We start from the raw sequence: 15,076 nt of genomic DNA on the forward strand, positions 1-15,076 counted from the left end.
TCGATCAATAAAGCCATCAGGAATCCTCTCTACTCAATATTAAGTAAAGCAATAAATCAATCACTTTCCAGAACATTCTGAAACAATCCTGAAACATAAATTAACGTTGCGGTAACTAAAATTCCACTTCCTGCTTTATCTGTATTCGTGTTGCCTGAAAAAAACACATTCCTGAAAACGCTGAGTATCACTGAAAACAGCATGAATAAAATTTGCTCCAATTGTAAGTTTTTACGCGAAAAATGAGACTTAAAAAGGAAAAACGATTTCGAAATAGAGATTACAATGTAAGAAGTTATTCGTGTTGAGGCCATGAAATAAGGGGGAAAATTCTTGTGATTTATTTTACTTGCATTTTTTATATTAACTTTTGATGTTGCCTCTATAACTACTGAGCAAGGATTTTGGATAAAATTCTTACTACCAAGTTTCATGTTAGCGAAATCCTAATTAACTTATTAAGTGTGGAAGAGCCAAGTTTCGGTACGACTGAGCTGGTTCAACCGGAGTGATACCACGGCCTCACACAATACCGACGTGAAATAACGCTTGCGTGTGTTCTGTTGTGTGAGTGGGGTTGCAGTGGGTCTAATTACTCCCCTTCCCAATCTACCTAATCCCCGATCCCCCAATAACCATTAAATTGCTAACCCCCAAAAGGCCTGCAACGCACTTGTAACGCCTCTGGTGTTTCGGGTGTTCATGGGTGGCGGCAATTGCTTACCATCAGGTGATCCGTCTGCTCGTTTACTGGCTTATACTATAAAAAAAAACTTATAATCTAAGATTTATCACACGACCAGTAAAAAGTGAACCTTACATGAAAAAGTATTGGGGCACTTTTGTAGCAACTAAATTGTTTGAAAATGGTCACTGCACTGGTAAAAATATGCTTGGATTTAATAGATTTTCCAAAGTTTCGTTTGGTGAAGTAGTTTAAAGTCGATTTATAATATGATAATCATAGTAGGTAGGTACTAGCTATGGGTGTTGAGTTGAAAGAACGTTCGTTTCATTCTGTGAGTGAGGTTACCGGAGGCCCCCAATCTTCCCAATTCCCGATCCCCCAACAACCCTATTATGGTATAAATTCCTAACACCCAAAAGCCGGCAACGCACTTATAACGGCTCTAGTGTTTCGACGGTGATTGCTTACCATCAGGTGATTCGTCTGTTCGTTTACCGGCTTATACCGGTAATCATTTGACTAGTTGATAAAAGGAAATGAACGGTTTAATTTCATTTACGCTAAATACGTCGACAACTCAAAGACCAAAGACAGAAAAAAGAGCAGAATTTTTAATGTAACAGTAATCATGGTCGGCATCACTCGGATTTTTGGTAGACTACCCTGACTTTTATACAGTAAAGAAAAGGCCGACAACGCACTTGTAACGCCTCTTGTGTTTCGGGTGTCCTTGGACGGCAAAAACTCCTTACCATCAGGTGATCCGCCTGCTCGTTTGCCGACTTATATCATAAAAAAATAAAAGCGACCTCTAAGACTTAATTCTGAGTAAATTTCGCACAGACTAACACAAAAACTTGGAACTTAAAAAAAGAAAATTGACAATAAATATTTTGTCGGAGTACACGACAAGTTTTGTCCTATATAATATTCAAAGCACCCGATGGAATACTTTCACTAACTTACATCACATAAGCCGTCTTGATCTTCAACTTGCTGCGTAATTATATTAACCGGATTCCGCCGGTTTTCGGCGGTTCTCACTGGTAATCTCCGGTTTATACTGTCTCTTGAGTTTTGTAAGGATATTTGTTTTAATTTTATAACAAACTTCGCTTGACGAGATGCCCTTGTTGTTTTTTTATAAGAAACATTTCTATAAAATGATTTTGTGAGATTATCTTTTTTTTGTAGGTTTAAAAATATTATGTTTTAATCCCTGTTATGGTATAACATGATTTAAAAGAAGTTCATGTTGCTCCGTATTATATATTTCTTACTGAAATTGTAAAGAGTAGATATAGCAAGTGGGTTGCTCCCAAAAAAAAAAACGATTGATCATGAAATATCTTAAACAAAATCTTCCAAGAAAACCTTCAATCACAACCATGTAATATTATCCTGAATTACAGAATTCAGTTGATGGATCCCATGTAAATTGATACAAACGAAACATAATATTTATTATAAGGAAGAATTGATTTATTCCATTGCCTCCGGCGACAAAATATTATGGCGTCCTATGATTTTTTAAGGGGCTGATATCGGTACCAAATTTCCTATGAAATTGCAATTCTTAGTATACGAGGAAATTATGCGTATGTCAAACTAATGTATTCCAATAACTTCGGTCGCACATAAAGATGATTACTGTCACTCAGTAACAAAAGAGTTATAGAAATTAACTTCAGAGTGTTTAAAAAAACAATTATTTCAGCAGAACAATCAATTTCCAGCCTACATTAAACCAAAGTGAATAAATCAGTGTAGTCTAAAGTCAAAATTAATAGACCAGTAAGGCACTTTTGAACGTCAAAGCAAAAATTATAAGATAAAAAAATGTATGTGAATCTAGTGTAGATTCCTATGAAAAAGAATGAGCAAGAAACTCCATAGATTACACTTTTTCGATCAGGTTCACAATACAAATACGAAACAATGTAACCAATGTTTCGTTGGTTCAATTATGTGAGAACAATGAGTATTCATAACATGCATCTTCATTGTATGTATGTTAATCAGAATGAATAGAATATCATATCACAACAGCAAGTTTGGACCAAGTGTTCTACTATGACTAAATCAAGTTCACAACTTAGTGCAAGTCCTGGCTAAGTAAAGCCATAAAGCTGTACAATATCTGGACTTATAGTCTAACGGTCAGTTACTTAGCGGTGAACTGGAAACTGATAGTATGTGGGATGCACATAATATGCACAATAGTGCAAGAACTAATAAACGTAAACCATGTCCTATTGTAAAATATATCGCGAAGCAGAGGTATTGGCTATCGCTTTAGGGCTTTAGAACGAGTTTGCTTTGCGTTTAACAAGATCCGCTTTGATTGGTTGATTTGTTGGAGCCGGCCAATCACAGCGCTGAATGTGACCATGTTTCGATCTTGTTAAACGGTTTTTTATGGTCAAAGCTGGTAAACGCGATGGTAAGCAATCGCCGCCGCTCATGAGCACCCGAAACACCAAAGACGTTACAAAAGCGTTGCCGGTTAAGAATTTAAGAGTTGTTGGGGAAATGGGGTTTGGGAAGCGATTGAGCCTATTTGTAAATATTCGTACTAAGCCCTCTGAATAAATCATTCAATTTTCGTGTATTACTATACATAGTTGTTGAGCCCCATGTAATACAAGATAAAGTAACAAAAGATTACTAGGAATCATCCGAATGAAGTTTTATTAGACCCAGGAATTCTGAGGAACTCAATACTCGGGTCGAGAAAAACTTTATTGGGTTTTTCTTGGTAGTAATGTTCACTTGGGATATATAGCTATTGACATATAATTAATGACTACAGTGAGTGTTACTAGGTATATAAATATACACCTTATTAACTTTGAGGAGTCCAATAAACAAATAAATTGTGCTTGGTGACTGGGCTTCTCACAGTTGTACAGTCTCTTTTGTGTCTTTAGGCTTAAGTCGTTCTGTCTCCTGCATTAAATTCACCGAGGGAAGTGGACACTATTGTTTTCTTTTCTTCTCCTCTAATAACATCTTCATTCGGGATCCAAGACAGTTATTCATGTCCCTGGGATGGGACTTCAATGTTACGGTGTTTTCATGGTTGTATTTACTGTAGATCCTATCTTACAGGAGATGCAGCGGTACGGGAGGTTGTGGTGGGCTTGTCCCACTAAAAAAAAACAAATAAATGTCAAGTCATGTAAGTTTATTTCGGGTCATTATTACTAAAACTGTTAAAATTTAATATTTACATAGCAATGTAATAACAATTTTAAAAACGATAACAATAAGTAAAATAGTGCTTTAAATTAAACTCACACGTTATTAGTCTGTTACTTTTAATAAAATTGTAATTGAACTAGCTTTTTGTATGACATTGTTCATTAATACACAAGAGTCGTAGGTTTACCCGGAAATTTCTATATAGGGTGATTGGTGATAAGGTAGATGATTAATTTTTATTTGAATGTCCGTCTTGTAGATTATTTTAATATTAGACATGTATTTTTAATTTTCTTACAGAAACAAATAAATGCTTGAAATATATTGATTTTAAATATCGTGTGACGTCACTTCTAGTTACATTTTATACGTAGAAATTACGTATTTGTTCCAACTGCTTAAATTTGATTCGTTTTATCTAAGTATTGTTATTTTATATGACAAAATAAAAAAATACGTGTCTAATATTTTTTCATTACCTAACTGACGGACTAAACATACCATATTTTTAATTTTCCCTCTGTCGTCATTCCTATTAGTGAGGGATATCAAAAGATAAAAATAAAACCAATGAGTATACAAAAAAAATCTTTAGGATAATTGTTTGTAATCATGAGTACAATCATGTGTTTAAATATCATTCACTAATTACCAGCCACCCTATATAAGCACTTTAATTTACAAGCTGTTGTGTATTGCATAATGAAATTTACTATAAAAAGAAGCTGGTATGACTTCCCGCACGGAGTAACTCTTTGTGTGATCCACAAATTCTTGTTTCGGGTTTGGGTGTCATGTGGATATTGTGTATATGAACCTGTGTTTTTGTAACAGTATCAGTAACTTGTAAACACCCACTACACAGGAGAAAACCCTAGTGAGGGGCAATGACAATATAAGTTTTTAAACTGACATGGTCACTAACACTATTATTAGAAAAAAACATGTTTATATAGTGATAAGTCCACGTTTGTGCCCATTATTTTATTTATATTTGTTATTGTTATTTATTTTCTGTATTTATTATGAATAGTGTACAATAAAGGTTATTGTATTCTATAAATTCTTAAGACTATACGATGAATTTATCATTCGCTTCAGAAAAGAAAATTTTGCTGAGTACCATCGCATCGTTGAAAAATATTGTCTGTCTCCACCCATTACTCATATCCTTCGACGCTATACTTCTATACATTACACCACGACATAATGAGTAATAATGTCAATTCATACATTAAAATACACGCACACAAAATTGATTCTTATCTCCAACATTTATTATTAGAAACATAGCCAATATTGCTTGAAACACAGAAATAATAACCTCTACTTATAGAAAGTAACAATTAAGACTAAGGACGTTTCATTAGTTTAATCGTTTGAAGTGGTGCCAATAGTGTTATGACAAAAAAAGTAATAGTTTTAAGAGCTCATACGCCATTCGATAGTAATTCATCAAAGTGACACAACATGCATGTGAAAACGGCTAATAGGAGCTCTAGAGATACCTATTATACGTTAGTGCCTCTAAATTATATATTGCGATTTTTCAACCTATCATGCATCTACCGCAAACACAATCAGCTAAAGATCTGCTGGTCAATGATGAGAAGTATTCTCTACGTGATGATCTTCGGGTTCCTGAACTTCTTTTTCTTGTTCAAGAAGATCCAGAGGCTGGACGTCATTAGGAACAAAACATTCCTCGTCACCTTCTCCGATACCATCCAGATGAGCTATCTCATCGGATACTTCGCGTACACCGTTGACTTGTTCTACGTCTACAAGTATGGAAGAGATGGTCTCCTAAAATACTTCAAGACCTTCGACCATATCGATCAGATCCTTGGCATGACTTGTTATGATGAAATTCGGAAACTTATCGTGAGGACTCTGGTCATCTGCATCGTGTTCTTCATCACAAGTTCTTCTGTAGACTACGTGTGCTGGGTTGAGGGTTTCGGTTGGCTCTCCCCTACTTTGTATTCTTTGGATTATTTTTATTTCTTTCTAAGTACACTTATGGCTGTTGATGGCATGTCTCATGTTGTGCAATTGGAGTATCGTCTGAAATTGATAAAAAATCTACTTCAGGTTTGTATTTTTGCTTATAGCTATTATTTATTTAGAGGTTGCTTCTTAAAATTAATATTTGATGTCCATCCATAGTGTAAAGTGTTTGCCTGTATAGCACATGGATGCATCAAAGTGATACTTGATTTGATATTGCTTACCTTAATAATTATACTTTACTGTAACATACTATATACATACTGTTATGTCTTTAATTAAAATCAATTACCTGAATTGAAATTATATTGATTTATATTTCTCCACAGGGCTACTACAATCCAATGAACACAAAAACTGTACCTAATCCAAACAAAGTGTGGGCTGTGAGAAGTGACACAGGAAATCTTCAATTGGAATCTTTGAAAACCCTGAGCCATGGCCGTTTCATTGAAGCTATAGGATTCAACCGTTGTTACCTTCTGCTGCTGGATCAGACTAGTTATATTAACTCTAAGTTTGGTGTTCGGGTAAGTCAACTTTAACATGACACAGCATCTTACCAGCTCTCAGTCTGCGAAGGGTGTAAAGTATATCAACGCATATTCTGCGTTAATTTCGTGGGAGCGAAATGATTTCTAAGCATCTACGAAATTGGAATAACTATTATTATTCTACGGTGGTCTAATTATTTCGGAGGTAGTGTATTTTTGAAGATTACAATAGTAAATATAAATTATTAATAAAATCTAAGCTGTTTTGTTTTTCATACAATTGTACGTAACGTTGTAATGCAGAGTAAGTCAATGTTTTTTAACTTATTTACAAATTGAATTAACTGGTTCGGGGAATTTCTACACTATTGAGAAATCATAAGCAAATCTAGATAGGCATTTCTAAAACACACAAGAAAAAAATATGCCTTCAAAAAACATTTTCAAACAAAAAATTGAATGTGAGTTTATAATTTGTAACAAAACCTTCTAACAATAATTAACATGCTAATTGCTAATTATAATCAAACGAGAATGCCAAGTCAAGTATCAGTTTACTTACCATTACTTGTCTTGTGGTATCAAACACGATGGATGATGAGAAAGTTATAATAGGACACAATGTCTTGTAATATAATATGAAACTCTTGTTTTCCAGGTTTTAATATTTTGTATAAATCTCCTCGTCAATATGATCAACTTGTTGAATGTGTCCATCAGATTCGCCACGGGATCAATGGTGAGTAAGACTCTTGAAAGATTGAGCTATCATATCGTCACGCCCTTTATCCCCAAAGGGGTAGGCATATTATGGCACGTAATGCCACCAAAGTACACCCACTAATCACAATTTTTGTTGTAAATTCCATGTGAGCCTACTGTGTGTTGAGCTTCAGCTCTATAAGGCGGTTTTGATTTAGTTAATCCATTAAATGGAATTTATTTCAGAATTTAGCTCACTCTCTCTCTTTTTTTGGTTCACAAATTATTGTTTCGGGTCTGGATGTCATGTGAATGTGAACATGTATGTTTGTAAACGCACCCGCGACACAGGAGAAAACCCAAAAGTGGCACAACATTTTTTTTTAATACACAAGATAAATCCGAGTTAGAGACAACAATATTTTTTTCTCTACTTTAAATATTGTTGTGATGTTTCTCCAGGTATCACCAAAAGGTGTGAGTCGCTTACCATCGTTCTCCAGTTTGCTAAGGTTTCTCAACTGGTCTGCAGTGGGAGTTTCCATAGTGCTGCACTGTGAGAAGGTGTACAGAGAAGAAGAGAAGATTGTGGAGGTCATTGACCTCATCCTGGTGAATAAAGTTAATTGTGAGTATGATCTCAGGATAATAGATATTTTAGATTGAAAGTGCTATTTTATCCTTTTCACTATAAAATCTGTTTTAAAAAAGGGAGCCGCCGTCTATTTTCTTTATCGCCTTCATTTTTTTAAGGCGGGGTGTATACCTAAAACCTTCTTCTAAGTCTGAAAAATATGGTAAACTAAACGCGAGATCATCGCGCACAAACATACATATCTACACATAGGTACATAAAGGTCATAAAATTTGTACATAAAGGTCAAACAGAACCTCCTTATTTTGAAGTAATTTTTCATCATTTTCATTTAAATTAATTACAATCCTGCTATCAATCTCCATGTCCCTTATTTTACTGTTTCAGCTGACACTTTGACTACAACCCTGGTGAACTTTAGGAACCTGCTTCTGACCAGACCCATCAGGTTCCATGCAACCCACTTCTTCACAGTTAGGTATCCACTACTGGTGTCTATCATCTCATCAGCCGTGACGTATACCATTATCATGCTGCAGAGTATAAAATGAAGAGATGAAGGCTTACTCCAACTTTTAACTTTATCACCAGAACATAATGTTGAAAATCTATTGAAATAATTGGACAATTTAGGATAGTTTGTTGTGCTTTTTATAATGTTTATTGCGCTTAAGTAAGACATTTTATTATTATAGCTTTAGCGGTTTGTGTTACAATTTTAATAAAGATTGATGCTATTGTAGAAAATATTTAAAAGCCAATATTCTTTTGCCTGACATTTAACCTGCAGTCGTAGTTAAGACGAGTCGACTACAATAATCAATTAGACCAGAAATTCACATAGACCAGAACTGAAGGCACTTTTGAACGCGAAAACAAATATTAAAAATGTCTGTCTTTTGGTCATTTCTCTAGCTGAAGCTATTTGCTCGTTCCAAAGTGTAGATTCATATGGAGAAGAACGATCAAAAAACTCTATAGGTTACTCTTTTTCAATCAATTCATGGTTTTTGTATTTTACTGAATAATAAATGGAGTTTTAACTAACCAAACAAGATAATAATATCTCGTTGTAAACATAATCCTGGTTCTATTATAAATTCATTTTAATATTGTGCACGTGCCAATTTATTTCCTGTAATCGGTAATCCAAATACCTTTGAAATATTTTCCCTTTTTCCGTAGGTAGGTACTGTAGTGGAAAATTATTTAATTTCACAAATCACTTTGGAACGCTTTGACCAACAAAGTGAACTTTATTTAACGAATATTTTAAATTATGGTATTTATGATTAACATTCTATTGTGCAAAATGAATTTAATAACATCATTTTCTTTTACCACAGATATAATGGTGTTATTTTATTCGATAAATATTATTTTATGTTATTGGTATTTTTGTGTTTTAATAAGCTGGTTATTAAATAAAACTGTGGGTGTTTTATTGAAATTTTCGTATAATAGCTGAATATTTCGGGAAATATTTTGTCTTTAGGAAAATTAAATAGATAGAGAAGTATAAATTTAATGTTTAGCCGTGATCGTCTCATTGCAGGACAAAGGCCTCCCTTCCTTTCTCTCACTCCTCTCTATGCAGAGCTTTCTTTCGGCTGCGCTGCGGACTGCCAGCGGGTTACCTGGTCTCCGGCTCGAAAAGCAAGAGTAGGAATGGGGTGGTTTTAAGTCAGTCATAGTCTGATACTCTTTCTCACCTCGCGCAAGGCGGGAAAAGTCAATGGATGATTAATTTTCCCACTCAAATAAAAAGTATCTAAGCAGCTTATTAATTGTAAAAAATGTAACTTAAGAAATAAAACACAATGAAATTACATTTAATCACCATACTAACAAATCGCACCATAGCGTTATTAATGACTTTTATTGCAATGTTTGAACCAGTTAATATACGACTACCAAACTGACTGACTCATGACTGTAGGCTTACCAGAACTTGAAACTCAACTCCATACTAACTACTCAGAATATAATATAAAAAGCAATAACCACGTCTGAAGAGCAAAAATCCCAAATATCTTACCTATCTACTTCGACTGTTCAATAATTAGAAGCTGGAAGATCAAGAATCGCATTTACTGCGAGGTAGTCAGGCGTGACCCAATTACTGATACCTAACATAATTAACCTAGTACAAGTCTAGTATTCCCTCAGGCAATGCAGGCGTCAGGTTATTTTATAACGGGTATGTATTACTTAGGTAAGCTGTGTAGTGATGGGAGAGTAGATTACATTTAATACCATCTCCATTCTTGCCACGGGTGTGGTAAGACCCGACTAACTCAGGCTAAAAACCTTACGATTTATCCGTCCAGTTGTAACTGTTTGGTGTAATAGGCTGTATGGACCTACGACGTGACTGTGTAGTTACCCGACTGCGCCAGAAGGAGGGTTATGTTTTTCGAGTGTATGTATGTATGTATGTATGTATGTATAATTGTTTGGCACGCTCTACAGCCTAAACGGCTTGATGGATTTTGACTTGAGAGGTATCGTTAGATTCGTATTTACTGTGAGAGTGACACTGGATATATTTTTGGCGCCAAATTCGAATATTTCTCACTCTCTAGCCTAAACGCTTTGATGGATTTTGGCTTGAGAAGTGTCGTTAGATTCATATTTACTGTAAGAGTGACACTGGATATATCAAAATAATAAAAAAACAAAATGGCGGATTTTTGGCGCCAAATTCGAATATTTCTCACTCTCTAGCCTGAACGACTCGATGGATTTCAGCTTGATAGGGGTCGTTTGATTCGTATTTACTGTGAGAGTGACACTAGATATATCAAAATACAAAAATAATAAAACTAAAAAATAAAAATAAAAAAGGTAATTTAAAAAACTAAAAAACCCGACTGCGTTTCTTTATAATATTAAAATGAAAAAACCCTAAAACAAGAAAGTCATCGTAAAATTTAAGCAGTCGGGACCCATTCTATATATGAAGACTTTGTGAGGGCACATACGGCTTGCTTTCTAGAATGGGTCCCGACTGCTTAAATTTTACGATGACTTTCTTGTTTTAGGGTTTTTTTCATTTTAATATTATAAAGAAACGCAGTCGGGTTTTTTAGTTTTTTAAATTACCTTTTTTTTTTAACTTTATATTCGATATAGGTATTGTCGTGCTTGTGCCTCGGCATTTTAGCTAAGCACTGGCCATTTTGCGACGTAATGACATCTCTTTTATTCATATTTGTAATTTACCTGTTAACAGTAATAGAAATAGAAATAGAAATAGAAATCATTTATTTGCATAAAATGTAGGTACAGATATGATGTTATTTAGGTATGTATAGTTCCGATACATTTTGCCTTACGGCGTGCAAAAATTATTAACTTATGAATACATTGTCAAGTTGCTACAGATCCAGTTAACATTTTTATAATTATATTAAATTGAGATACAACTCAACCTAACGTAATCATCATTATAATAGACAAAAAATAAAGTATAGGTACTTAAAGGCACAAAACACCAAAAAAATCCAATATAAATTACCATAGCATAATAATTTAGAGTTAGGCACACACATACAATTCGACATAGAGTTACATTTTTTACAATCAGCATTTAATAAATATTACTGGCACAAAACATTTAAGAGAAAAACTAATATCAATTACCATAATATAATAATTCAGTGTAAGGCACACACATACAAATCGACATAGAATTACAATTTACAATCAATCACCTATTGCATCTAATAATAATAATGTTTATTATATCAAATACAAGTAATACTGGCACAAAAACACAAGTAAATAAAACTAATATTAATTATCATAGCATAATAATTCATAGTTAGGCACAATCCAAGTAACACAGAAATAATTTTAACATCAGAAATTAACAGAAACTTTCATCATCAAAAAACTCTTTAAGCGAGTAGTAATTCTTATCTAATAACCACTTTGTCAGCTGTTTTTTAAAAACTGTAAAAGGTAATTCTTTTAAATGTTTAGATAATCTGTTATATATGAGAGGACCCATAGAAAAAATACTATTTTTTAGTAAAGATGTTTTATAATCACCTGTATATAGTTGACTTTTATATTGTGATCTCATTGGTCCTTTGCGCATTCTTACATCCTCCATTTTTGTAAACAATTGACTGTTCATCTTAACGAATAGGGCAACTTCAAGTATGTACAAAGAAGTTAATGTTAAAATGCCTAGTGATTTAAAAATAGGTTTACAACTTTCCATCGGTTTCAGTCCTGTCATCGATCGAAGACAACGTTTTTGGGCCCTAAATATTCTTTCTCTTTCACTACAGTTACCCCAAAAAATGACACCGAACCTCAGTAATGAAGCAACTAAACCGTGATATGCTGTCACTAACGTGTTCATATTTAACTTTTTTGAGAGGTTATGGAGAATATATGCGGTTTTGCTCAATTTTTGGCATAAAATTTCAGCATGACCTTTCCATGTCAATTTATCATCAATATATACTCCCAAAAATTTTGTAACTAAGGTGGTATCTACTGTTTCGTTCTTATATTTCGTTATAATATTATTAGGCATTAGTCGTTGATAAAAATGCATTACTTTTGTTTTTTGTAGATTCAAAATAAGATTATTTTTGTTAAGCCAATCTATTATTTCTTCAAGTGTATTATTTATATCTTTTTCGTATTGAGTTTTATTTTTACATTCAATTATAGCTGTGCTGTCGTCAGCGAATAAAGTCATTGGATGATGTACTTGACGAGGTAGGTCGTTGATATAGAGCAGAAACAACAATGGTCCAAGCACGCTGCCTTGCGGAACTCCAAATTTAGTTATTCTGCAGTCGGAGAGATATTTAATTTCGCGTTTAGTTTTAGGACATATTCTCGATATTTCTGTAAATTGTTTACGATCCGTAAGATAAGACTTTATTAGATTTAAGATATTGCCTCGTACACCGTAGTGACTTAGTTTATTTAATAAGATGTCATGTCTAACATAATCGAATGCCTTCGTCATGTCTGTGAATACTGCGCATACAGGATTCTTTTTATCCACATTATCCATGATCACCTTTAAGAGATCAAATATTGCCATGTTAATATTTTTGTTTTTTCGAAAGCCCTTCTGCTCTTCGCACAAAATATTATTTTTTGTTACAAATGTATAAATAGACTCATAAATAACCTTCTCGAAAATCTTAGAAAACACCGAAATTAAAGCCACTGGTCTATAATTCGTCATGTCTTCCTTATTGTTTTTCTTATGTAATGGTTTTATTATTGTCGTTTTCAATTTATCGGGGTATATGCCAGAACTTATACATGTATTTATGATATGTGTCAATGGTTTAGCTATGACTTCAGATACAAATTTAATCACCGAGGTGGAAACTTCATCGAATCCAAAGCTATTTTTATTTTTTAAGTGTTTTATAATTCGTAGGATATCTTGGGGTACTGCTGGAGACATAAATAAAGAGTTTCCGACTTGAGGACTACCACCATTATTTCCGGAATATTTACTATTGTTATTTTGTATCTGGTTAACGAAAAAATCATTAAAACAATCAGCAACTTGCTTAGGATCCGTAACTAATTTATCTATTTTATTTATTTGTAATATTGGTTCTTTCAGTCGACTGTTGTTATTAATTATCTGCCAGGACGTCTTAACTTTGTTTTGGGAACAGTTAATTAGGTGATTATTTTGCGCTTTTTGCGTGAGATTGATAATTTTTTTCAGAATCCGTGAATAATTTTTAAATGTATTTTTACTTTCAAATGATGGTGCTATTCTATACTGCCAAAGTAGTTTTCTTTTTTTCCGGCAGCAAATTCTAATTCCCCGCGAAATCCACTTAACTTTTTTATTGGATTTAATATTGATTAATCGATGTGGAATGCATAAGTCATAGAATAAGCGAAACAGTTCAATAAACCTATCGTATGCCTCGTTAGGGTTATCCGTTTCGAATACTTCTGAAAAAGACAGACATTCAAGGTGCTTTTTAAATAAAGTTAAATTTTCAATGGACAAGTCCCGCGCAAATAAAGTGCAAATAAAGTGTTTTTCTTTCTTCTCTTCTGTATGTGGTGAGTGGCCCATAAATATCTTCAAGGTGCTTTTCCATCAGAGATGTACTATGCTACGTTGCTGTGGATGCGTTTGGCTTCTACCAATTATATTCATTGGTATAGCACATAGCATAGCGCTGGTAGAAACGGACTCAGCTAAGCTATGTTTTTTATATGGAAACATGCGTGCTGTGGATGGTTTCCCTGCTATTGTTACATACTCGAGCTGCACCCTAATGCTAGTTCAGCAATGAACTGTCATGGACTGGATTCAAAACTAATTCCTAGTACCAAGGTATACAAATGAGAACAATTCATACATTGCATTTGGAGTGTCGATAATCTAGCCCTCATTTGGTCAATGCATCGTCACTCTCACACAAAGTGCAATACTCATTAATATTGCATTAGGAGCAGCACACAGACGTTTCAAATCAAGTTATACAGAACCAGTATAACCTGACCTTGGAATGTATGAAGATATCAAACAAAGCGAGACCATGATAAAGTGGTTATGTATAGTTCTATATACAGCCGTGTGTACAATGTCGGATCATAATGCGATGTGAGATCTACCATCCTATGTGTACTGGTCGTTATCTAGCGTCGATGTATTGTTTAGATGGCTATAGAATGCATTAATTACCTCCGTTGTGTAGCTCTTTTAATACTTAGTTAATAAATAATACTATTGATGAAATTAGGTCATTAATTAATGGTTGTAATTTTTTTATGGTATAAGCCGGTAAACAAGCTGACGGATCACCTGATGGTAAGTAATCGCCGCCGCCCATGGACACCTGAAACACCAGAGGCGTTACAAGTGCGTTGTCAGCCTTTTAGGGGTTAGGAATTTAAGGGTTGTTGAGGAATCGGAAATTGGGAAGATTGGGCCTCCGGTAACCTCATTTACACAACGATTTGTTTCACGTCGGTTTTCTGTGAGGCCTTGATATCACGCTGGTCAAGCCGGCCCATCCGTGCCGAAGCATGGCTCTCCCACACGTAATATGTAATCACTTTCACCAAACAAATTTACCCTTCATATTTTACTACAGTCATCCAAAATCCATTGTCTTATATGTATATGAACGTATCTCTCTACCTTTCCCATATAAGTAAGAGTATATGGGGCACATAACCTATTGTTCCCTCTCACATATTATTATCATAAGGGAGAACATATACATACATTTTGTATAAATATATTTCAATAAGTGTATCTTTCATTAAATACAGAAACAGACACGTGTAACAGACTCAAAGAGAGGCAATGTTTAAGTGAATAATATTATTATGATGTTTTATTAATACAGGGAAGCGATAGAT

General features: G+C 34.1%; 1 protein-coding gene across 1 annotated transcript; it reads left to right on the forward strand.

The window, feature by feature from the left end:
• Nucleotides 1-5,356: 5,356 nt before the first annotated feature.
• LOC118266268 (uncharacterized) lies at nt 5,357-8,244 on the forward strand. The gene is made up of 5 exons (XM_035579667.2): nt 5,357-5,986; nt 6,232-6,432; nt 7,055-7,135; nt 7,561-7,726; nt 8,081-8,244. The coding sequence occupies exons 1-5, from the start codon at nt 5,363-5,365 to the stop codon at nt 8,242-8,244; spliced, it is 1,236 nt and encodes a 411-aa protein (XP_035435560.2). The 5' UTR covers nt 5,357-5,362.
• The last annotated feature ends 6,832 nt before the right edge of the window (nt 8,245-15,076 follow it).

Source organism: Spodoptera frugiperda, chromosome 7, assembly GCF_023101765.2.
Source record: "Spodoptera frugiperda isolate SF20-4 chromosome 7, AGI-APGP_CSIRO_Sfru_2.0, whole genome shotgun sequence".
NCBI classification, from domain to species: domain Eukaryota; kingdom Metazoa; phylum Arthropoda; class Insecta; order Lepidoptera; family Noctuidae; genus Spodoptera; species Spodoptera frugiperda.